This window comes from Pungitius pungitius, chromosome 2 (genome assembly GCF_949316345.1).
Source record: "Pungitius pungitius chromosome 2, fPunPun2.1, whole genome shotgun sequence".
NCBI classification, from domain to species: Eukaryota; Metazoa; Chordata; class Actinopteri; order Perciformes; family Gasterosteidae; genus Pungitius; species Pungitius pungitius.
Window position 1 is genome coordinate 17,980,305 of NC_084901.1, and position 20,555 is coordinate 18,000,859.

At 43.2% G+C, this 20,555-nt stretch overlaps 2 protein-coding genes and 56 non-coding genes across 60 annotated transcripts in view; 1 reads left to right on the plus strand and 57 right to left on the minus strand.

Moving 5' to 3' along the window:
* macrod1 (mono-ADP ribosylhydrolase 1) overlaps positions 1–4,822 on the minus strand; it is an 81,048-nt gene extending 76,226 nt beyond the window's left edge. The window contains exons 1-3 of one of the 3 annotated variants that reach the window (XM_037460031.2): positions 4,262–4,822; positions 3,636–3,734; positions 1,150–1,260 (exon numbers count right to left, since the gene is read on the minus strand). In XM_037460031.2, coding sequence (XP_037315928.2) covers positions 1,150–1,260; positions 3,636–3,734; positions 4,262–4,655 — 604 coding nt within the window. In that variant the 5' untranslated portion in view covers positions 4,656–4,822. The remainder of the gene's footprint in view (positions 1–1,149; positions 1,261–3,635; positions 3,735–4,261) is intronic. The other 2 variants (XM_037460030.2, XM_037460029.2) reach the window with 2 other exon arrangements.
* Positions 4,823–5,361: 539 nt separating this feature from the next.
* fermt3b (FERM domain containing kindlin 3b) overlaps positions 5,362–20,555 on the plus strand; it is a 104,961-nt gene continuing 89,767 nt past the window's right edge. Inside the window, exons 1-3 of the mRNA XM_037460998.2 lie at positions 5,362–5,624; positions 6,733–6,872; positions 7,369–7,602. Coding sequence (XP_037316895.1) covers positions 6,749–6,872; positions 7,369–7,602 — 358 coding nt within the window. The 5' untranslated portion in view covers positions 5,362–5,624; positions 6,733–6,748. The remainder of the gene's footprint in view (positions 5,625–6,732; positions 6,873–7,368; positions 7,603–20,555) is intronic.
* On the minus strand, positions 7,953–8,024 carry trnaw-cca (transfer RNA tryptophan (anticodon CCA)). Its single transcript has one exon. It is a non-coding gene; the product is annotated as a tRNA-Trp (tRNA).
* Positions 8,170–8,241, minus strand: trnaw-cca (transfer RNA tryptophan (anticodon CCA)). Its single transcript has one exon. It is a non-coding gene; the product is annotated as a tRNA-Trp (tRNA).
* Positions 8,395–8,466, minus strand: trnaw-cca (transfer RNA tryptophan (anticodon CCA)). The gene has a single exon. It is a non-coding gene; the product is annotated as a tRNA-Trp (tRNA).
* On the minus strand, positions 8,612–8,683 carry trnaw-cca (transfer RNA tryptophan (anticodon CCA)). The gene has a single exon. It is a non-coding gene; the product is annotated as a tRNA-Trp (tRNA).
* On the minus strand, positions 8,837–8,908 carry trnaw-cca (transfer RNA tryptophan (anticodon CCA)). Its single transcript has one exon. It is a non-coding gene; the product is annotated as a tRNA-Trp (tRNA).
* trnaw-cca (transfer RNA tryptophan (anticodon CCA)) lies at positions 9,054–9,125 on the minus strand. Its single transcript has one exon. It is a non-coding gene; the product is annotated as a tRNA-Trp (tRNA).
* On the minus strand, positions 9,279–9,350 carry trnaw-cca (transfer RNA tryptophan (anticodon CCA)). The gene has a single exon. It is a non-coding gene; the product is annotated as a tRNA-Trp (tRNA).
* Positions 9,496–9,567, minus strand: trnaw-cca (transfer RNA tryptophan (anticodon CCA)). Its single transcript has one exon. It is a non-coding gene; the product is annotated as a tRNA-Trp (tRNA).
* trnaw-cca (transfer RNA tryptophan (anticodon CCA)) lies at positions 9,721–9,792 on the minus strand. Its single transcript has one exon. It is a non-coding gene; the product is annotated as a tRNA-Trp (tRNA).
* Positions 9,938–10,009, minus strand: trnaw-cca (transfer RNA tryptophan (anticodon CCA)). Its single transcript has one exon. It is a non-coding gene; the product is annotated as a tRNA-Trp (tRNA).
* trnaw-cca (transfer RNA tryptophan (anticodon CCA)) lies at positions 10,163–10,234 on the minus strand. Its single transcript has one exon. It is a non-coding gene; the product is annotated as a tRNA-Trp (tRNA).
* trnaw-cca (transfer RNA tryptophan (anticodon CCA)) lies at positions 10,380–10,451 on the minus strand. Its single transcript has one exon. It is a non-coding gene; the product is annotated as a tRNA-Trp (tRNA).
* On the minus strand, positions 10,597–10,668 carry trnaw-cca (transfer RNA tryptophan (anticodon CCA)). Its single transcript has one exon. It is a non-coding gene; the product is annotated as a tRNA-Trp (tRNA).
* trnaw-cca (transfer RNA tryptophan (anticodon CCA)) lies at positions 10,814–10,885 on the minus strand. The gene has a single exon. It is a non-coding gene; the product is annotated as a tRNA-Trp (tRNA).
* On the minus strand, positions 11,039–11,110 carry trnaw-cca (transfer RNA tryptophan (anticodon CCA)). Its single transcript has one exon. It is a non-coding gene; the product is annotated as a tRNA-Trp (tRNA).
* On the minus strand, positions 11,264–11,335 carry trnaw-cca (transfer RNA tryptophan (anticodon CCA)). Its single transcript has one exon. It is a non-coding gene; the product is annotated as a tRNA-Trp (tRNA).
* Positions 11,489–11,560, minus strand: trnaw-cca (transfer RNA tryptophan (anticodon CCA)). Its single transcript has one exon. It is a non-coding gene; the product is annotated as a tRNA-Trp (tRNA).
* Positions 11,706–11,777, minus strand: trnaw-cca (transfer RNA tryptophan (anticodon CCA)). The gene has a single exon. It is a non-coding gene; the product is annotated as a tRNA-Trp (tRNA).
* On the minus strand, positions 11,931–12,002 carry trnaw-cca (transfer RNA tryptophan (anticodon CCA)). The gene has a single exon. It is a non-coding gene; the product is annotated as a tRNA-Trp (tRNA).
* trnaw-cca (transfer RNA tryptophan (anticodon CCA)) lies at positions 12,148–12,219 on the minus strand. The gene has a single exon. It is a non-coding gene; the product is annotated as a tRNA-Trp (tRNA).
* On the minus strand, positions 12,373–12,444 carry trnaw-cca (transfer RNA tryptophan (anticodon CCA)). The gene has a single exon. It is a non-coding gene; the product is annotated as a tRNA-Trp (tRNA).
* Positions 12,598–12,669, minus strand: trnaw-cca (transfer RNA tryptophan (anticodon CCA)). The gene has a single exon. It is a non-coding gene; the product is annotated as a tRNA-Trp (tRNA).
* trnaw-cca (transfer RNA tryptophan (anticodon CCA)) lies at positions 12,815–12,886 on the minus strand. The gene has a single exon. It is a non-coding gene; the product is annotated as a tRNA-Trp (tRNA).
* On the minus strand, positions 13,041–13,112 carry trnaw-cca (transfer RNA tryptophan (anticodon CCA)). Its single transcript has one exon. It is a non-coding gene; the product is annotated as a tRNA-Trp (tRNA).
* Positions 13,266–13,337, minus strand: trnaw-cca (transfer RNA tryptophan (anticodon CCA)). Its single transcript has one exon. It is a non-coding gene; the product is annotated as a tRNA-Ser (tRNA).
* trnaw-cca (transfer RNA tryptophan (anticodon CCA)) lies at positions 13,708–13,779 on the minus strand. Its single transcript has one exon. It is a non-coding gene; the product is annotated as a tRNA-Trp (tRNA).
* Positions 13,933–14,004, minus strand: trnaw-cca (transfer RNA tryptophan (anticodon CCA)). Its single transcript has one exon. It is a non-coding gene; the product is annotated as a tRNA-Trp (tRNA).
* Positions 14,158–14,229, minus strand: trnaw-cca (transfer RNA tryptophan (anticodon CCA)). The gene has a single exon. It is a non-coding gene; the product is annotated as a tRNA-Trp (tRNA).
* trnaw-cca (transfer RNA tryptophan (anticodon CCA)) lies at positions 14,375–14,446 on the minus strand. The gene has a single exon. It is a non-coding gene; the product is annotated as a tRNA-Trp (tRNA).
* Positions 14,592–14,663, minus strand: trnaw-cca (transfer RNA tryptophan (anticodon CCA)). The gene has a single exon. It is a non-coding gene; the product is annotated as a tRNA-Trp (tRNA).
* Positions 14,817–14,888, minus strand: trnaw-cca (transfer RNA tryptophan (anticodon CCA)). The gene has a single exon. It is a non-coding gene; the product is annotated as a tRNA-Trp (tRNA).
* Positions 15,042–15,113, minus strand: trnaw-cca (transfer RNA tryptophan (anticodon CCA)). The gene has a single exon. It is a non-coding gene; the product is annotated as a tRNA-Trp (tRNA).
* Positions 15,259–15,330, minus strand: trnaw-cca (transfer RNA tryptophan (anticodon CCA)). The gene has a single exon. It is a non-coding gene; the product is annotated as a tRNA-Trp (tRNA).
* trnaw-cca (transfer RNA tryptophan (anticodon CCA)) lies at positions 15,485–15,556 on the minus strand. Its single transcript has one exon. It is a non-coding gene; the product is annotated as a tRNA-Trp (tRNA).
* Positions 15,710–15,781, minus strand: trnaw-cca (transfer RNA tryptophan (anticodon CCA)). Its single transcript has one exon. It is a non-coding gene; the product is annotated as a tRNA-Ser (tRNA).
* On the minus strand, positions 15,935–16,006 carry trnaw-cca (transfer RNA tryptophan (anticodon CCA)). Its single transcript has one exon. It is a non-coding gene; the product is annotated as a tRNA-Trp (tRNA).
* On the minus strand, positions 16,152–16,223 carry trnaw-cca (transfer RNA tryptophan (anticodon CCA)). The gene has a single exon. It is a non-coding gene; the product is annotated as a tRNA-Trp (tRNA).
* trnaw-cca (transfer RNA tryptophan (anticodon CCA)) lies at positions 16,369–16,440 on the minus strand. The gene has a single exon. It is a non-coding gene; the product is annotated as a tRNA-Trp (tRNA).
* On the minus strand, positions 16,594–16,665 carry trnaw-cca (transfer RNA tryptophan (anticodon CCA)). Its single transcript has one exon. It is a non-coding gene; the product is annotated as a tRNA-Trp (tRNA).
* Positions 16,819–16,890, minus strand: trnas-cga (transfer RNA serine (anticodon CGA)). Its single transcript has one exon. It is a non-coding gene; the product is annotated as a tRNA-Ser (tRNA).
* On the minus strand, positions 17,044–17,115 carry trnaw-cca (transfer RNA tryptophan (anticodon CCA)). The gene has a single exon. It is a non-coding gene; the product is annotated as a tRNA-Trp (tRNA).
* trnaw-cca (transfer RNA tryptophan (anticodon CCA)) lies at positions 17,269–17,340 on the minus strand. The gene has a single exon. It is a non-coding gene; the product is annotated as a tRNA-Trp (tRNA).
* On the minus strand, positions 17,486–17,557 carry trnaw-cca (transfer RNA tryptophan (anticodon CCA)). Its single transcript has one exon. It is a non-coding gene; the product is annotated as a tRNA-Trp (tRNA).
* Positions 17,711–17,782, minus strand: trnaw-cca (transfer RNA tryptophan (anticodon CCA)). Its single transcript has one exon. It is a non-coding gene; the product is annotated as a tRNA-Trp (tRNA).
* On the minus strand, positions 17,936–18,007 carry trnaw-cca (transfer RNA tryptophan (anticodon CCA)). The gene has a single exon. It is a non-coding gene; the product is annotated as a tRNA-Trp (tRNA).
* On the minus strand, positions 18,153–18,224 carry trnaw-cca (transfer RNA tryptophan (anticodon CCA)). The gene has a single exon. It is a non-coding gene; the product is annotated as a tRNA-Trp (tRNA).
* trnaw-cca (transfer RNA tryptophan (anticodon CCA)) lies at positions 18,378–18,449 on the minus strand. Its single transcript has one exon. It is a non-coding gene; the product is annotated as a tRNA-Trp (tRNA).
* On the minus strand, positions 18,603–18,674 carry trnaw-cca (transfer RNA tryptophan (anticodon CCA)). The gene has a single exon. It is a non-coding gene; the product is annotated as a tRNA-Trp (tRNA).
* Positions 18,828–18,899, minus strand: trnaw-cca (transfer RNA tryptophan (anticodon CCA)). The gene has a single exon. It is a non-coding gene; the product is annotated as a tRNA-Trp (tRNA).
* On the minus strand, positions 19,053–19,124 carry trnaw-cca (transfer RNA tryptophan (anticodon CCA)). Its single transcript has one exon. It is a non-coding gene; the product is annotated as a tRNA-Trp (tRNA).
* Positions 19,270–19,341, minus strand: trnaw-cca (transfer RNA tryptophan (anticodon CCA)). The gene has a single exon. It is a non-coding gene; the product is annotated as a tRNA-Trp (tRNA).
* Positions 19,495–19,566, minus strand: trnaw-cca (transfer RNA tryptophan (anticodon CCA)). The gene has a single exon. It is a non-coding gene; the product is annotated as a tRNA-Trp (tRNA).
* Positions 19,712–19,783, minus strand: trnaw-cca (transfer RNA tryptophan (anticodon CCA)). The gene has a single exon. It is a non-coding gene; the product is annotated as a tRNA-Trp (tRNA).
* Positions 19,937–20,008, minus strand: trnaw-cca (transfer RNA tryptophan (anticodon CCA)). The gene has a single exon. It is a non-coding gene; the product is annotated as a tRNA-Ser (tRNA).
* trnaw-cca (transfer RNA tryptophan (anticodon CCA)) lies at positions 20,162–20,233 on the minus strand. Its single transcript has one exon. It is a non-coding gene; the product is annotated as a tRNA-Trp (tRNA).
* On the minus strand, positions 20,387–20,458 carry trnaw-cca (transfer RNA tryptophan (anticodon CCA)). The gene has a single exon. It is a non-coding gene; the product is annotated as a tRNA-Trp (tRNA).

The window sequence follows — 20,555 nt, forward strand, 5'->3', positions numbered from 1 at the left end:
GCACAAACAGCCATGTGGGAAAAGGTCTTCATTGAATGAGCTGGGATTCGGCTCCATCTAGTGGTCACTGGAAAAGGCTCTCGTCCCACTGGTTGGTACTGGAAAACCACTGGAAGTGTCTTACGTGACCAATGCATCTTGTAAATAAATCCGAACACATCAAACTGAGTTGGGTCAGACTACTACCTTACATCTAGTGATATTATACCCTTTACTAGAGAAGGTACTGGCTGTTTATTGTGATTCAATGTAATTAATTATAAAACTGGGCAATGTACAAAGCTTAGTACATATCATCAGTACATATCAATATTTCCATTATGAGTGACCTTGCTAGAATAACAGGCTGTTATTCTGCAGCAGATCATTTCAAAGGTCTTGTACTGATGTACTGAACTTTGTAGTTTATTTCATGTCTTCACATCAGCAGAGACAACTAATGAGAATTGTAAACAGCTCCTGAGGTGTTACCAAAAAAACCCACTGTTGATTGTAATAACCAGCAGCTGATTTCAAAGTTCCTTTAAAAGTCACTCATGGTTACGCCTGGTTATTCCACACAGATTCTTCTCAAAGCAGTGTATCCCTGATCTGTTAAGTACTGAGACTTCACATAAAAGCCACCTCTGCTTGCAGCAAACTTTTCCTACTTCTGAAGTTTCTGGGGAGCAACCCTTCTGATTCTAAACCCTTGCAGTGTTCTTAAGATACTTACTCACTACTTCAAAGAAAGCTGCACCATGCAAACCTGTTGGTAAACACATGAAAGCCTGTAGCTCTCCCTCCCACACAGATGAAACATCCAAACCATAATGAGCATGAACCACCCTCACACTTCTTCTGTGCTAAATTTATTTACAACACATTGCCATTGATGCAGGAGAAGCAGCACGGGCGCTGTGTTCATCCACTATTTTAACCCGTAATCCGTTACCATATTTCCCCGCTGGTTGACGGTCTTCTTCACAATTTTCTTGTGTGTTTCTATTTTTTCCCCCCTGCTGAATACACTCCTCTCGTTACAAAATGGGGGAAATGATTTACCTTGTTTTTCATTTGACTCGACCATGTGTGAAAATAGCTTGGTGACCACGCTACGTGACTGATCTAACCACTTATCACCCGACTCATTCACAGCCGCACACGTACCTGCATTGACAATAGCATCCACCTCCAACTTGGTGATGTCACCACTGTAGAGGGAGATCTTCTGGTCCAACTTTTCATTCCTCTGGTAGATGGTAGGTTGTTCAGAGCCGCCTGGCGAGGAGACACACACATCCAGTCTCAGGATCGGTTGTGTTTACCTTGTCGACTTGACTATGGAATATGTCTCGGTGGTTTGCTATTACACCATACACTCACCGGCCACTTTATTAGGTACACCTGTCCAACTGCTCGTTAACACTTAATTTCTAAGCAGCCAATCACATGGCGGCAACTCAGTGCATTTAGGCATGTAGACATTGTCAAGACAATCTCCTGCAGTTCAAACCGAGCATCAGTATGGGGAAGAAAGGTGATGAGAGTGACTTTGAACGTGGCATGATTGTTGGTGCCAGAAGGGCTGGTCTGAGTATTTCAGAAACTGCTAATCTACTGGGATTTTCACGCACAACCATCTCTAGGGTTTACAGAGAATGGTCCGAAAAAGAAAAAACATCCAGTGAGCGGCAGTTCTGTGGGCGGAAATGCCTTGTTGATGCCAGAGGTCAGAGGAGAATGGCCAGACTGGTTCGAGCTGATAGAAGGGCAACAATGACTCAAATAACCACCCGTTACAACCAAGGTGGGCATAAGAGCATCTCTGAACGCACAGTACGTCGAACTTTGAGGCAGATGGGCTACAGCAGCAGAAGACCACACCGGGTGCCACTCCTTTCAGCTAAGAACAGGAAACTGAGGCTACAATTTGCACAAGCTCATCGAAATTGGACAATAGAAGATTGGAAAAACGTTGCCTGGTCTGATGAGTCTCGATTTCTGCTGCGACATTCGGATGGTAGGGTCAGAATTTGGCGTCTACAACATGAAAGCATGGATCCATCCTGCCTTGTATCAACGGTTCAGGCTGGTGGTGGTGGTGTCATGGTGTGGGGAATATTTTCTTGGCACTCTTTGGGCCTCTTGGTACCAATTGAGCATCGTTGCAACGCCACAGCCTACCTTAGTATTGTTGCTGACCATGTCCATCCCTTTATGACCACAATGTACCCAACTTCTGATGGCTACTTTCAGCAGGATAAAGCGCCATGTCATAAAGCTGGAATCATCTCAGACTGGTTTCTTGAACATGACAATGAGTTCGCTGTACTCAAATGGCCTCCACAATCACCAGATCTCAATCCAATAGAGCATCTTTGGGATGTGGTGGAACGGGAGATTCGCATCATGGATGTGCAGCCGACAAATCTGCGGCAACTGTGTGATGCCATCATGTCAATATGGACCAAACTCCCTGAGGAATGCTTCCAGCACCTTGTTGAATCTATGCCACGAAGAATTGAGGCAGTTCTGAAGGCAAAAGGGGGTCCAACCCGTTACTAGCATGGGGTACCTAATAAAGTGGCCGGTGAGTGTATATACACCATACCAATTGTTATAACATTTAAACCAAACACTTCTTATGGTTATAAGAGGACAAGTTAGATGGTAGTATGGCCAAATTGACCACTGAAGTTTGAACTGCGGGGACGGATTGCTGCTTTAGGCGATTCTATTCTGAGTTAATTCAGAGCTCATGAGCGAGTGGGGTCGAGGGCCGAAACGGGTGAGCAGGAGGGTGGGGACGGTCCGCTGACTTGCACTGAAGGGACCGGGGTTATCGCGGGGCAGGAGGGAGCTGCCAGATGTGGGAGACTTGGACAGGGGAACGAGTCCGAGGGCATGTGGTGGTGGACGAGGCTATTGAAAAAGGCCCGATGCGTACTGTAACTTGACCCAAACGATATGAAGCAATGGCAGCGGGAAGTGAGACGCGGGGGAGCGACAGAATGCCAATAGATGGGTTTGAGGAAGTGGGAATGTGGCTGCAGGAAAATGCAGAATGAGACAATTAAAGACACAAGTAGCCACGCGGCAAGTTTCAGTTTCTTTACTCCTTCAATCTATATCGATGATTCTGAATGCAGGAACTTGTTAGTTAAAAGTATATAATTAGTTTATCTTTTGATTCCAGTATGAAATGCAAAATGAACTTGATAGAATTGGCAACCTGTTAAAGTGTACAAAGCCCACTGCTATCAATGCATTTCTTTGGCAAATATAGGGACAACATAGGTTGGAAGGAGAGGGACATTTGGAAACACTTTACTTGGAAGAAATTACAATATTTGTATGATAATATGTGATAAACTTATGATGATTTAACAGTACATTTTATGTAAGTATGTTTATTTTTTACTTGTGTGTGTAATTGTTTCTTTTTGTACACACCCCATTAAAAAATCAATATTCTACATTTTGCATGTGAGTTGCTTCCTTTTTTAATAAACCTCATAACTTTGGCTAAACATTCTGTACTGCTGGTCAAAGTATTTCTGTGTTGCTGCATCCCTTTGGTAAAGTGTCAGCAGCGCTACCACCCAACCGGGAATGAACTTGACAGTGACTTTGACTGATGGTGGGCATCTGACCTGCAGTGGGAGTCCACAGCGAGACGTCTTTCAGTGGCACAAAGTCAGACGTCCTGTAGTGCTGACGCCTGTCAATCACAGACAGAGACAGCAAGGACTCTGAAAGAGACGATAGAGAAAGAGGACAGAAAGTAAATATGTTAGCCAGGTGAAAAACAAAAAACACAATTTGCATGTTTATTCATGCTGAGGAACAGAGAAACATGGTACTTTTTTTATTCACAGCAGGATAAAGAAACACAAAATAGCTCTGGCATTCTATCTCTGAAAAGTTTAATTTCTATGTAACTTTACAATGTGTTATGTTCAATGAAATTATAGTAGGGTACTAAATGGTTTTTGTGCAGCTTTATCATAAAGGTATTCTATACATGATATACATGCACAATATACAGTGCATGTAGGATTTCTGAGGTCATTTTACTTTTTCAGGTCACATATGTTTGAACTTGATGCTTTGCTGAGATACTTGTTAAGCATCATACACTTTAAGAGCAAACAAGGTCACCAATGTAGGGTAAGTTGGCCAACCAGTGATCAACAGTTGACCAGGTGTGTTGTGTTTTGTTTGTGACTTGAGAACACTGTAAAGTCCCATTCAAATCCTCCCGGATGAACCGTCTTACCCTTGATTTCCTTCCAGTCTCCGTCAGCGGAGTTCAGGTCAACCTTGCGGGCCGTCGCGGTAACTTTTCCGGCGTGAAGAGACCGGACGACCGCGACCGCGCTCGCTCCGAGGACGGCGGCGGCCCCGAAGGCTACCCTGCCCGGCCACCCTCTCGTCCCCCGGGAGACGGCGGGGGGACAACCGCCACCGGGTCTGGACCGCTCCGCTCGGAGGGCGGGCTCAACGTTCCCGCGGACAGGACCTGCCGCTGGCTGCGCTCCCAGCCCGAGGCGTCCAGGAGTTGAAACGTGTTTGAACCGGGCGCAGAGGTCCGCACGGACCCGAGGCAGCGGGCCCAGCGGGCCCAGCGGGGCTCTGACGTGGTAGAAGAGAGACGATACGTGTAGCGCCATGTCGGATGTAAAGGGGGGGGGTGGGGGTTGCGTTTCCGTGTTTACTACAGCCTCTGCGGGGGTCGGTGTCAGTAAAAGGCTTCGGTCGGGGTTCTGCTACGAGCACACGCGTCAATAGTGAACGTTTGTCGGCTCACATGGCATTTTTGTTTTGTCACGTTCACACGCGGAATGTACCATTTACGAGGGGTACCCGGAAGCAATGCACGTGTGCCAATGAATGGGTACACGTGGAAATGCGCATTAGTGAGCAGTCTAGTGTCAATAATCACCGTTTAATATGCTTTTCAGTGAAATGGATGGGCTCCAATTTGACCAGCGTTTCTTTATTTTAAATCAGACACCGAGTGTAAACCCGGACTCTGACAACATGGGAAAGACCACAAGCCGAAGTCTACTTCATGGCTGCTGGAAATATTGGAACTATAATAGGGGCTCTAATGTAGTTTGTTAAAACCCTCTCTGAGTAAAACAAACATTGAAACACCATGCAACAGCAAGTTATATGAGTATTATTACTCCCCTTCAAAGGACTAGTGTGCCAATCATTTGTGGTCTATATGTTCTTTACTTTGCATTTTATGCCTCAACTCCAACCACTTATTGCTGATTTTGCAACACACAAAATCATCATTCCATAGTATGTGTTTATTATGTGTTTATGGAATTTTCAGGTGGAGAAAGATAAATTAACTGTGTGTGGGTGGGTGTGAGTTTTTCTGTGTGTGGTTTACACCACCTGTCACTCAAAAGCCCTTTTCACATTTCCGCCTGACGGAAACTGACAAAAAAAGGAACAAGCCTTTTGACAGAAGTGACACAAGAGTGCCAGCACAGCTACACAGAACACAGCTCGAGAGAGAGAGAGGAGAAACTGCTGCACATTCTCATAGAAAACCATTGTAACTTCTTCGGAGACCCGACAGAGGCACAGCGGTCCACCAAGCTTCCATCTCACCAACCCTGACGGTATGGTATTGCCTTTAAACGTTTGTGTGTGTTTGTGTGTGATAGGATGGAACAGAGAGCAAAGCCAGGGGGAGAGAGATAGCGTTGAGGCAATTTGTTATGTGTGACACTTCTAAACTTGAAGATGTTTACTGAGTCACACTTCACAAAAAATAGATTGTAAGAAGTGAACTGATCACAGATCAGCACTGAGATTCAGCAAGTTTGGGCCTCCCACACAGGTACGGTGGGCTGCAAGGCATTCATTTGTTATCCCATTGTCTGTGATACAAGTCTTAGAGGCACACTGACACACGCTTGCTTGAACTCTGCCTCACATTTTCACACACATGCGGGCCTCTCGGCATTGGACGAGCATCTTCTTTGGGGCGGGTCAGAAAGCGGAAGTGTGTTTCACTGACGATAGTTCAAGTTAGAAACAGGAAGTGCTCATCAAACTGGACATATTACCAGAATCATCTCACCCATTTAAAGTGTGTGTGTCTCTGTGTTTCCATCTTACTCAGTATCATGTGATATTGAACCACGAGTTGAAGTTTTGTTGTTTTCTCACAGTAGATTGGCTGAACTAACTCATCGTCTCTTTGTCCCATTTAGTATCTGAAGTATTCTGTAAAACTCATAGCATGTTTTTTAGTTCATTCACCCATTTTGAGAGTGTAATACAGTTGCAGCACATATAACTTTTCTGTTATTTTCACTGCAGTTTTAATTATTAATCATAAAGGCTTGTTAATGCAGAACACATTAATATGTATTTCTGTCTATAATCTAGTCTTTCTTATTTTAGGCATGGATGTTATACCGAAATGTGATGGTCTCATTTTAGAGTTAGTAATGTTTTCCTCAGGAATTATTATAGCAGGCTATTCAAGTGTATCATTTTGAAATTGTGACTTATACATTCCTAACATATGACACAATTAGTCTATCCTGATCCATATATAATGGCAATAAACGTTTCCTGATTCCTGATATTAACGACCACTGTCACACGTAATACATCATTTAAAGAGCATTTGTTAAGCAGCAATTTCACAATGTTACTAATTGTATTTCTTTGTGTTTATTCCATGTTTGTCTGCTACTTTCTTTTCCCTCCTGTCAGACATTCTTCAATAAGCATGGCGTCGTGGGACCTTTCAGTCACAGTGGATGACCTGGGGTCTGACGCGCCGGCTGTCACTCTCAGCGTGGCCTCTGACCTACACGTCGGAGGGGTCATCCTGAAGCTGGTGGAGAAGACACGTGAGTCACTGTCTGTTTTTGTCTGAGTCTCTCTCAGTCTCAGTACACAGACTAAATATACTTCCACAACTTGTTTGGACATGTGATTTTTCAGAAACAGTGTATTGGTAACACTTTAACATGACTTTTTGACTCAATAAATAAACTAAATAATTATTACAACAAATAAGTATATAACACTGTTGGCACTGCCAGTTAATCCTACTAAATCTTAAAGCTATTCTTTTGAATATTGGCCTTGAAGGGTTTTGGACACAATCTGACATAAACTGAGATTATATCAGATCCCTCACCCTCCCAACAGCAGCGGTAAACTATGGACAATTATTTAAATCGGTTGGTTTACTTTCCATTATAATTTCCACTGGTTCAGAGACCACATTGGACTTGTTGATGTTAAAAGATATTATCAAAAAGAAGAAAAAGAAAACCAAAGATCATCCCACAAACATTTGAACTCAAGAGAGATTGTGGTCTAATGTGTGTGTCTCTTTAGAGATAAAACGTGACTGGTCTGACCATGCAATATGGTGGGAGCAGAAGCAGCAGTGGCTGCTACGAACTGCCTGGACTCTGGAGAAATATGGCATCCACGCAGACGCCCGGCTGCTGTTTATGCCCCAACATAAGCCCCTAAAACTGGGTCTGCCCAACGGGACTACACTGAGGCTCCGAGCCTGCTTCTCAAGGCCCGTCTTCCAGACAGTGATGGGTATCTGCCGAATGCTGAGTGAGATACTGACTCTTTACCATATCTTTCTCTTTTCCTTAAGTCTTCCTGATTTCATTTATTTATTTTACATTACTATATAGCCTAGTTTTTCTCTTTCCTAAATGATCCCTACTCGTTTTCTTATGTTGACTTTCTTTTTTTTCCCCCCCTCCTTGCCTTACATTTCTTGTGTTTTCATTTTTTTCCCCTATTTCTTAGTATTATTAAACTTGATCATGTAAACGATTTAAAACGGCAGAGCTACGATAATGAGAAAATTGCAAATAGCTCAAAGTATTCAATGAGCACATTTGGACCAAATCCACCTTTAAATAGAATGATGTATGCATCAGATTGGCTGCAAACAATGACCCTGACGTGATTTGAACACGCAACCTTCTGATCTGGAGTCAGACGCGCTACCGTTGCGCCACAGAGTCTGATACACCATCCAACCAAACGATTTAAAACGGCAGAGCTACGATAATGAGAAAATTGCAAATAGCTCAAGGTATTAAATGAGCACATTTGGACCAAATCCACCTTTAAATAGAATGATGTATGCATCAGATTGGCTGCAAACAATGACCCTGACGTGATTTTAACACGCAACCTTCTGATCTGGAGTCAGACGCGCTACCGTTGCGCCACAGAGTCTGTTACATGATTCAATCAAACGAGTGAAAAGGGCAGGGCGAACTATAATTGATTTTAGAAAATTGCATATTGCTTGGGGTATCAAATGGCTCAATTTTGGACTAACATCCACCTCATCTTTTCTGACAGACAGCCAAGCTTGAAAGTAAACTATGACCCTGACGTGATTTGAACACGCAACCTTCTGATCTGGAGTCAGACGCGCTACCGTTGCGCCACAGAGTCTGATACACCATCCAACCAAACGATTTAAAACGGCAGAGCTACGATAATGAGAAAATTGCAAATAGCTCAAGGTATTAAATGAGCACATTTGGACCAAATCCACCTTTAAATAGAATGATGTATGCATCAGATTGGCTGCAAACAATGACCCTGACGTGATTTGAACACGCAACCTTCTGATCTGGAGTCAGACGCGCTACCGTTGCGCCACAGAGTCTGTTACATGATTCAATCAAACGAGTGAAAAGGGCAGGGCGAACTATAATTGATTTTAGAAAATTGCATATTGCTTGGGGTATCAAATGGCTCAATTTTGGACTAACATCCACCTCATCTTTTCTGACAGACAGCCAAGCTTGAAAGTAAACTATGACCCTGACGTGATTTGAACACGCAACCTTCTGATCTGGAGTCAGACGCGCTACCGTTGCGCCACAGAGTCTGTTACATGATTCAACCAAACAATTTAAAATGGCAGAGCTACGATAATGAGAAAATTGCAAATAGCTCAAGGTATTCAATGAGCACATTTGGACCAAATCCACCTTTAAATAGAATGATGTATGCATCAGATTGGCTGCAAACAATGACCCTGACGTGATTTGAACACGCAACCTTCTGATCTGGAGTCAGACGCGCTACCGTTGCGCCACAGAGTCTGTTACATGATTCAACCAAACGAGTGAAAAGGGCAGGGCGAACATCAATTGATTTTAGAAAATTGCATATTGCTTGGGGTATCAAATGGCTCAATTTTAAAATAACATCCTCCTCATCTGTTCTGACAGACAGCTAAGTTTGAAAGTAAACTATGACACTGACGTGATTTGAACACGCAACCTTCTGATCTGGAGTCAGACGCGCTACCGTTGCGCCACAGAGTCTGATACACCATCCAAACAAACGATTTAAAACGGCAGAGCTACGATAATGAGAAAATTGCAAATAGCTCAAGGTATTCAATGAGCACATTTGGACCCAATCCACCTTTAAATAGAATGATGTATGCATCAGATTGGCTGCAAACAATGACCCTGACGTGATTTGAACACGCAACCTTCTGATCTGGAGTCAGACGCGCTACCGTTGCGCCACAGAGTCTGTTACATGATTCAATCAAACGAGTAAAAAGGGCAGGGCGAACTATAATTGATTTTAGAAAATTGCATATTGCTTGGGTTATCAAATGGCTCAATTTTGGACTAACATCCACCTCATCTTTTCTGACAGACAGCCAAGCTTGAAAGTAAACTATGACCCTGACGTGATTTGAACACGCAACCTTCTGATCTGGAGTCAGACGCGCTACCGTTGCGCCACAGAGTCTGATACACCATCCAACCAAACGATTTAAAACGGCAGAGCTACGATAATGAGAAAATTGCAAATAGCTCAAGGTATTCAATGAGCACATTTGGACCAAATCCACCTTTAAATAGAATGATGTATGCATCAGATTGGCTGCAAACAATGACCCTGACGTGATTTGAACACGCAACCTTCTGATCTGGAGTCAGACGCGCTACCGTTGCGCCACAGAGTCTGTTACATGATTCAACCAAACGAGTGAAAAGGGCAGGGCGAACAGCAATTGATTTTAGAAAATTGCATATTACTTGGGGTATCAAATGGCTCAATTTTAAAATAACATCCTCCTCATCTGTTCTGACAGACAGCTAAGTTTGAAAGTAAACTATGACCCTGACGTGATTTGAACACGCAACCTTCTGATCTGGAGTCAGACGCGCTACCGTTGCGCCACAGAGTCTGATACACCATCCAACCAAACGATTTAAAACGGCAGAGCTACGATAATGAGAAAATTGCAAATAGCTCAAGGTATTAAATGAGCACATTTGGACCAAATCCACCTTTAAATAGAATGATGTATGCATCAGATTGGCTGCAAACAATGACCCTGACGTGATTTGAACACGCAACCTTCTGATCTGGAGTCAGACGCGCTACCGTTGCGCCACAGAGTCTGATACACCATCCAACCAAACGATTTAAAACGGCAGAGCTACGATAATGAGAAAATTGCAAATAGCTCAAGGTATTAAATGAGCACATTTGGACCAAATCCACCTTTAAATAGAATGATGTATGCATCAGATTGGCTGCAAACAATGACCCTGACGTGATTTGAACACGCAACCTTCTGATCTGGAGTCAGACGCGCTACCGTTGCGCCACAGAGTCTGATACACCATCCAACCAAACGATTTAAAACGGCAGAGCTACGATAATGAGAAAATTGCAAATAGCTCAAGGTATTAAATGAGCACATTTGGACCAAATCCACCTTTAAATAGAATCATGTATGCATCAGATTGGCTGCAAACAATGACCCTGACGTGATTTGAACACGCAACCTTCTGATCTGGAGTCAGACGCGCTACCGTTGCGCCACAGAGTCTGTTACATGATTCAATCAAACGAGTGAAAAGGGCAGGGCGAACTATAATTGATTTTAGAAAATTGCATATTGCTTGGGTTATCAAATGGCTCAATTTTGGACTAACATCCACCTCATCTTTTCTGACAGACAGCCAAGCTTGAAAGTAAACTATGACCCTGACGTGATTTGAACACGCAACCTTCTGATCTGGAGTCAGACGCGCTACCGTTGCGCCACAGAGTCTGTTACATGATTCAACCAAACGAGTGAAAAGGGCAGGGCGAACTGTGATTGATTTTAGAAAATTGCATATTGCTTGGGGTATCAAATGGCTCAATTTTGGACTAACATCCACCTCATCTTTTCTGACGGACAGCCAAGCTTGAAAGTAAACTATGACCCTGACGTGATTTGAACACGCAACCTTCTGATCTGGAGTCAGACGCGCTACCGTTGCGCCACAGAGTCTGTTACATGATTCAACCAAACGAGTGAAAAGGGCAGGGCGAACAGCAATTCATTTTAGAAAATTGCATATTGCTTGGGGTATCAAATGGCTCAATTTTAAAATAACATCCTCCTCATCTGTTCTGACAGACAGCTAAGTTTGAAAGTAAACTATGACCCTGACGTGATTTGAACACGCAACCTTCTGATCTGGAGTCAGACGCGCTACCGTTGTGCCACAGAGTCTGATACACCATCCAACCAAACGATTTAAAACGGCAGAGCTACGATAATGAGAAAATTGCAAATAGCTCAAGGTATTCAATGAGCACATTTGGACCAAATCCACCTTTAAATAGAATGATGTATGCATCAGATTGGCTGCAAACAATGACCCTGACGTGATTTGAACACGCAACCTTCTGATATGGAGTCAGACGCACTACCGTTGCGCCACAGAGTCTGTTACATGATTGAACCAAACGAGTGAAAAGCGCAGGGCGAACAGCAATTCATTTTAGAAAATTGCATATTGCTTGGGGTATCAAATGGCTCAATTTTAAAATAACATCCTGCTCATCTTTTCTGACGGACAGCCAAGCTTGAAAGTAAACTATGACCCTGACGTGATTTGAACACGCAACCTTCTGATCTGGAGTCAGACGCGCTACCGTTGCGCCACAGAGTCTGATACACCATCCAACCAAACGATTTAAAACGGCAGAGCTACGATAATGAGAAAATTGCAAATAGCTCAAGGTATTAAATGAGCACATTTGGACCAAATCCACCTTTAAATAGAATCATGTATGCATCAGATTGGCTGCAAACAATGACCCTGACGTGATTTGAACACGCAACCTTCTGATCTGGAGTCAGACGCGCTACCGTTGCGCCACAGAGTCTGTTACATGATTCAATCAAACGAGTGAAAAGGGCAGGGCGAACTATAATTGATTTTAGAAAATTATATATTGCTTGGGTTATCAAATGGCTCAATTTTGGACTAACATCCACCTCATCTTTTCTGACAGACAGCCAAGCTTGAAAGTAAACTATGACCCTGACGTGATTTGAACACGCAACCTTCTGATCTGGAGTCAGACGCGCTACCGTTGCGCCACAGAGTCTGTTACATGATTCAACCAAACGAGTGAAAAGGGCAGGGCGAACTGTGATTGATTTTAGAAAATTGCATATTGCTTGGGGTATCAAATGGCTCAATTTTGGACTAACATCCACCTCATCTTTTCTGACGGACAGCCAAGCTTGAAAGTAAACTATGACCCTGACGTGATTTGAACACGCAACCTTCTGATCTGGAGTCAGACGCACTACCGTTGCGCCACAGAGTCTGATACACCATCCAACCAAACGATTTAAAACGGCAGAGCTACGATAATGAGAAAATTGCAAATAGCTCAAGGTATTCAATGAGCACATTTGGACCAAATCCACCTTTAAATAGAATGATGTATGCATCAGATTGGCTGCAAACAATGACCCTGACGTGATTTGAACACGCAACCTTCTGATCTGGAGTCAGACGCGCTAGCGTTGCGCCACAGAGTCTGTTACATGATTCAATCAAACGAGTGAAAAGGGCAGGGCGAACTATAATTGATTTTAGAAAATTGCATATTGCTTGGGTTATCAAATGTTTCAATTTTGGACTAACATCCACCTCATCTTTTCTGACGGACAGCTTAAGCTTAAAAGTAAACAATGACCCTGACGTGATTTGAACACGCAACCTTCTGATCTGGAGTCAGACGCGCTACCGTTGCGCCACAGAGTCTGTTGCATGATTCAACCAAACGAGTGAAAAGGGCAGGGCGAACTGTGATTGATTTTAGAAAATTGCATATTGCTTGGGGTATCAAATGGCTCAATTTTGGACTAACATCCACCTCATCTTTTCTGACGGACAGCCAAGCTTGAAAGTAAACTATGACCCTGACGTGATTTGAACACGCAACCTTCTGATCTCGAGTCAGACGCGCTACCGTTGCGCCACAGAGTCTGTTACATGATTCAACCAAACGAGTGAAAAGGGCAGGGCGAACAGCAATTCATTTTAGAAAATTGCATATTGCTTGGGGTATCAAATGGCTCAATTTTAAAATAACATCCTCCTCATCTGTTCTGACAGACAGCTAAGTTTGAAAGTAAACTATGACCCTGACGTGATTTGAACACGCAACCTTCTGATCTGAAGTCAGACGCGCTACCGTTGCGCCACAGAGTCTGATACACCATCCAACCAAACGATTTAAAACGGCAGAGCTACGATAATGAGAAAATTGCAAATAGCTCAAGGTATTAAATGAGCACATTTGGACCAAATCCACCTTTAAAAAGAATCATGTATGCATCAGATTGGCTGCAAACAATGACCCTGACGTGATTTGAACACGCAACCTTCTGATCTGGAGTCAGACGCGCTACCGTTGCGCCACAGAGTCTGTTACATGATTCAATCAAACGAGTGAAAAGGGCAGGGCGAACTATAATTGATTTTAGAAAATTGCATATTGCTTGGGTTATCAAATGGCTCAATTTTGGACTAACATCCACCTCATCTTTTCTGACAGACAGCCAAGCTTGAAAGTAAACTATGACCCTGACGTGATTTGAACACGCAACCTTCTGATCTGGAGTCAGACGCGCTACCATTGCGCCACAGAGTCTGTTACATGATTCAACCAAACGAGTGAAAAGGGCAGGGCGAACAGCAATTGATTTTAGAAAATTGCATATTACTTGGGGTATCAAATGGCTCAATTTTAAAATAACATCCTCCTCATCTGTTCTGACAGACAGCTAAGTTTGAAAGTAAACTATGACCCTGACGTGATTTGAACACGCAACCTTCTGATCTGGAGTCAGACGCGCTACCGTTGCGCCACAGAGTCTGATACACCATCCAACCAAACGATTTAAAACGGCAGAGCTACGATAATGAGAAAATTGCAAATAGCTCAAGGTATTAAATGAGCACATTTGGACCAAATCCACCTTTAAATAGAATGATGTATGCATCAGATTGGCTGCAAACAATGACCCTGACGTGATTTGAACACGCAACCTTCAGATCTGGAGTCAGACGCGCTACCGTTGCGCCAAAGAGTCTGATACACCATCCAACCAAACGATTTAAAACGGCAGAGCTACGATAATGAGAAAATTGCAAATAGCTCAAGGTATTAAATGAGCACATTTGGACCAAATCCACCTTTAAATAGAATCATGTATGCATCAGATTGGCTGCAAACAATGACCCTGACGTGATTTGAACACGCAACCTTCTGATCTGGAGTCAGACGCGCTACCGTTGCGCCACAGAGTCTGTTACATGATTCAATCAAACGAGTGAAAAGGGCAGGGCGAACTATAATTGATTTTAGAAAATTGCATATTGCTTGGGTTATCAAATGGCTCAATTTTGGACTAACATCCACCTCATCTTTTCTGACAGACAGCCAAGCTTGAAAGTAAACTATGACCCTGACGTGATTTGAACACGCAACCTTCTGATCTGGAGTCAGACGCGCTACCGTTGCGCCACAGAGTCTGTTACATGATTCAACCAAACGAGTGAAAAGGGCAGGGCGAACTGTGATTGATTTTAGAAAATTGCATATTGCTTGGGGTATCAAATGGCTCAATTTTGGACTAACATCCACCTCATCTTTTCTGACGGACAGCCAAGCTTGAAAGTAAACTATGACCCTGACGTGATTTGAACACGCAACCTTCTGATCTGGAGTCAGACGCGCTACCGTTGCGCCACAGAGTCTGATACACCATCCAACCAAACGATTTAAAACGGCAGAGCTACGATAATGAGAAAATTGCAAATAGCTCAAGGTATTCAATGAGCACATTTGGACCAAATCCACCTTTAAATAGAATGATGTATGCATCAGATTGGCTGCAAACAATGACCCTGACGTGATTTGAACACGCAACCTTCTGATCTGGAGTCAGACGCGCTAGCGTTGCGCCACAGAGTCTGTTACATGATTCAATCAAACGAGTGAAAAGGGCAGGGCGAACTATAATTGATTTTAGAAAATTGCATATTGCTTGGGTTATCAAATGTTTCAATTTTGGACTAACATCCACCTCATCTTTTCTGACGGACAGCTTAAGCTTAAAAGTAAACAATGACCCTGACGTGATTTGAACACGCAACCTTCTGATCTGGAGTCAGACGCGCTACCGTTGCGCCACAGAGTCTGTTGCATGATTCAACCAAACGAGTGAAAAGGGCAGGGCGAACTGTGATTGATTTTAGAAAATTGCATATTGCTTGGGGTATCAAATGGCTCAATTTTGGACTAACATCCACCTCATCTTTTCTGACGGACAGCCAAGCTTGAAAGTAAACTATGACCCTGACGTGATTTGAACACGCAACCTTCTGATCTCGAGTCAGACGCGCTACCGTTGCGCCACAGAGTCTGTTACATGATTCAACCAAACGAGTGAAAAGGGCAGGGCGAACAGCAATTCATTTTAGAAAATTGCATATTGCTTGGGGTATCAAATGGCTCAATTTTAAAATAACATCCTCCTCATCTGTTCTGACAGACAGCTAAGTTTGAAAGTAAACTATGACCCTGACGTGATTTGAACACGCAACCTTCTGATCTGGAGTCAGACGCGCTACCGTTGAGCCACAGAGTCTGATACACCATCCAACCAAACGATTTAAAACGGCAGAGCTACGATAATGAGAAAATTGCAAATAGCTCAAGGTATTAAATGAGCACATTTGGACCAAATCCACCTTTAAATAGAATGATGTATGCATCAGATTGGCTGCAAACAATGACCCTGACGTGATTTGAACACGCAACCTTCAGATCTGGAGTCAGACGCGCTACCGTTGCGCCAAAGAGTCTGATACACCATCCAACCAAACGATTTAAAACGGCAGAGCTACGATAATGAGAAAATTGCAAATAGCTCAAGGTATTAAATGAGCACATTTGGACCAAATCCACCTTTAAATAGAATCATGTATGCATCAGATTGGCTGCAAACAATGACCCTGACGTGATTTGAACACGCAACCTTCTGATCTGGAGTCAGACGCGCTACCGTTGCGCCACAGAGTCTGTTACATGATTCAATCAAACGAGTGAAAAGGGCAGGGCGAACTATAATTGATTTTAGAAAATTGCATATTGCTTGGGTTATCAAATGGCTCAATTTTGGACTAACATCCACCTCATCTTTTCTGACAGACAGCCAAGCTTGAAAGTAAACTATGACCCTGACGTGATTTGAACACGCAACCTTCTGATCTGGAGTCAGACGCGCTACCGTTGCGCCACAGAGTCTGTTACATGATTAAACCAAACGAGTGAAAAGGGCAGGGGGAACTGTGATTGATTTTAGAAAATTGCATATTGCTTGGGGTATCAAATGGCTCAATTTTGGACTAACATCCACCTCATCTTTTCTGACGGACAGCCAAGCTTGAAAGTAAACTATGACCATTACGTGATTTGAACACGCAACCTTCTGATCTCGAGTCAGACGCGCTACCGTTGCGCCACAGAGTCTGTTACATGATTCAACCAAATGAGTGAAAAGGGCAGGGCGAACTGTGATTGATTTTAGAAAATTGCATATTGCTTGGGGTATCAAATGGCTCAATTTTGGACTAACATCCACCTCATCTTTTCTGACGGACAGCCAAGCTTGAAAGTAAACTATGACCCTGACGTGATTTGAACACGCAACCTTCTGATCTGGAGTCAGACGGGCTACCGTTGCGCCACAGAGTCTGTTACATGATTCAACCAAACGAGTGAAAAGGGCAGGGCGAACAGAAATTCATTTTAGAAAATTGCATATTGCTTGGGGTATCAAATGGCTCAATTTTAAAATAACATCCTCCTCATCTGTTCTGACAGACAGCTAAGTTTGAAAGTAAACTATGACCCTGACGTGATTTGAACACGCAACCTTCTGATCTGGAGTCAGACGCGCTACCGTTGTGCCACAGAGTCTGATACACCATCCAACCAAACGATTTAAAACGGCAGAGCTACGATAATGAGAAAATTGCAAATAGCTCAAGGTATTCAATGAGCACATTTGGACCAAATCCACCTTTAAATAGAATGATGTATGCATCAGATTGGCTGCAAACAATGACCCTGACGTGATTTGAACACGCAACCTTCTGATATGGAGTCAGACGCACTACCGTTGCGCCACAGAGTCTGTTACATGATTGAACCAAACGAGTGAAAAGCGCAGGGCGAACAGCAATTCATTTTAGAAAATTGCATATTGCTTGGGGTATCAAATGGCTCAATTTTAAAATAACATCCTGCTCATCTTTTCTGACGGACAGCCAAGCTTGAAAGTAAACTATGACCCTGACGTGATTTGAACACGCAACCTTCTGATCTGGAGTCAGACGCGCTACCGTTGCGCCACAGAGTCTGTTACATGATTCAATCAAACGAGTGAAAAGGGCAGGGCGAACTATAATTGATTTTAGAAAATTGCATATTGCTTGGGGTATCAAATGGCTCAATTTTGGACTAACATCCACCTCATCTTTTCTGACAGACAGCCAAGCTTGAAAGTAAACTATGACCCTGACGTGATTTGAACACGCAACCTTCTGATCTGGAGTCAGACGCGCTACCGTTGCGCCACAGAGTCTGTTACATGATTCAACCAAACAATTTAAAATGGCAGAGCTACGATAATGAGAAAATTGCAAATAGCTCAAGGTATTCAATGAGCACATTTGGACCAAATCCACCTTTAAATAGAATCATGTATGCATCAGATTGGCTGCAAACAATGACCCTGACGTGATTTGAACACGCAACCTTCTGATCTGGAGTCAGACGCGCTACCATTGCGCCACAGAGTCTGTTACATGATTCAACCAAACGAGTGAAAAGGGCAGGGCGAACTGTGATTGATTTTAGAAAATTGCATATTGCTTGGGGTATCAAATGGCTCAATTTTGGACTAACATCCACCTCATCTTTTCTGACGGACAGCCAAGCTTGAAAGTAAACTATGACCCTGACGTGATTTGAACACGCAACCTTCTGATCTGGAGTCAGACGCGCTACCGTTGCGCCACAGAGTCTGTTACATGATTCAACCAAACGAGTGAAAAGGGCAGGGCGAACTGTGATTGATTTTAGAAAATTGCATATTGCTTGGGGTATCAAATGGCTCAATTTTGGACTAACATCCACCTCATCTTTTCTGACGGACAGCCAAGCTTGAAAGTAAACTATGACCCTGACGTGATTTGAACACGCAACCTTCTGATCTGGAGTCAGACGCGCTACCGTTGCGCCACAGAGTCTGTTACATGATTCAACCAAACGAGTGAAAAGGGCAGGGCGAACTGTGATTGATTTTAGAAAATTGCATATTGCTTGGGGTATCAAATGGCTCAATTTTGGACTAACATCCACCTCATCTTTTCTGACGGACAGCCAAGCTTGAAAGTAAACTATGACCCTGACGTGATTTGAACACGCAACCTTCTGATCTGGAGTCAGACGCGCTACCGTTGCGCCACAGAGTCTGTTACATGATTCAACCAAACGAGTGAAAAGGGCAGGGCGAACAGCAATTCATTTTAGAAAATTGCATATTGCTTGGGGTATCAAATGGCTCAATTTTAAAATAACATCCTCCTCATCTGTTCTGACAGACAGCTAAGTTTGAAAGTAAACTATGACCCTGACGTGATTTGAACACGCAACCTTCTGATCTGGAGTCAGACGCGCTACCGTTGTGCCACAGAGTCTGATACACCATCCAACCAAACGATTTAAAACGGCAGAGCTACGATAATGAGAAAATTGCAAATAGCTCAAGGTATTCAATGAGCACATTTGGACCAAATCCACCTTTAAATAGAATGATGTATGCATCAGATTGGCTGCAAACAATGACCCTGACGTGATTTGAACACGCAACCTTCTGATATGGAGTCAGACGCACTACCGTTGCGCCACAGAGTCTGTTACATGATTGAACCAAACGAGTGAAAAGCGCAGGGCGAACAGCAATTCATTTTAGAAAATTGCATATTGCTTGGGGTATCAAATGGCTCAATTTTAAAATAACATCCTGCTCATCTTTTCTGACGGACAGCCAAGCTTGAAAGTAAACTATGACCCTGACGTGATTTGAACACGCAACCTTCTGATCTGGAGTCAGACGCGCTACCGTTGCGCCACAGAGTCTGATACACCATCCAACCAAACGATTTAAAACGGCAGAGCTACGATAATGAGAAAATTGCAAATAGCTCAAGGTATTAAATGAGCACATTTGGACCAAATCCACCTTTAAATAGAATCATGTATGCATCAGATTGGCTGCAAACAATGACCCTGACGTGATTTGAACACGCAACCTTCTGATCTGGAGTCAGACGCGCTACCGTTGCGCCACAGAGTCTGTTACATGATTCAATCAAACGAGTGAAAAGGGCAGGGCGAACTATAATTGATTTTAGAAAATTGCATATTGCTTGGGTTATCAAATGGCTCAATTTTGGACTAACATCCACCTCATCTTTTCTGACGGACAGCCAAGCTTGAAAGTAAACTATGACCATTACGTGATTTGAACACGCAACCTTCTGATCTCGAGTCAGACGCGCTACCGTTGCGCCACAGAGTCTGTTACATGATTCAACCAAATGAGTGAAAAGGGCAGGGCGAACTGTGATTGATTTTAGAAAATTGCATATTGCTTGGGGTATCAAATGGCTCAATTTTGGACTAACATCCACCTCATCTTTTCTGACGGACAGCCAAGCTTGAAAGTAAACTATGACCCTGACGTGATTTGAACACGCAACCTTCTGATCTGGAGTCAGACGCGCTACCGTTGCGCCACAGAGTCTGTTACATGATTCAACCAAACGAGTGAAAAGGGCAGGGCGAACAGAAATTCATTTTAGAAAATTGCATATTGCTTGGGGTATCAAATGGCTCAATTTTAAAATAACATCCTCCTCATCTGTTCTGACAGACAGCTAAGTTTGAAAGTAAACTATGACCCTGACGTGATTTGAACACGCAACCTTCTGATCTGGAGTCAGACGCGCTACCGTTGTGCCACAGAGTCTGATACACCATCCAACCAAACGATTTAAAACGGCAGAGCTACGATAATGAGAAAATTGCAAATAGCTCAAGGTATTCAATGAGCACATTTGGACCAA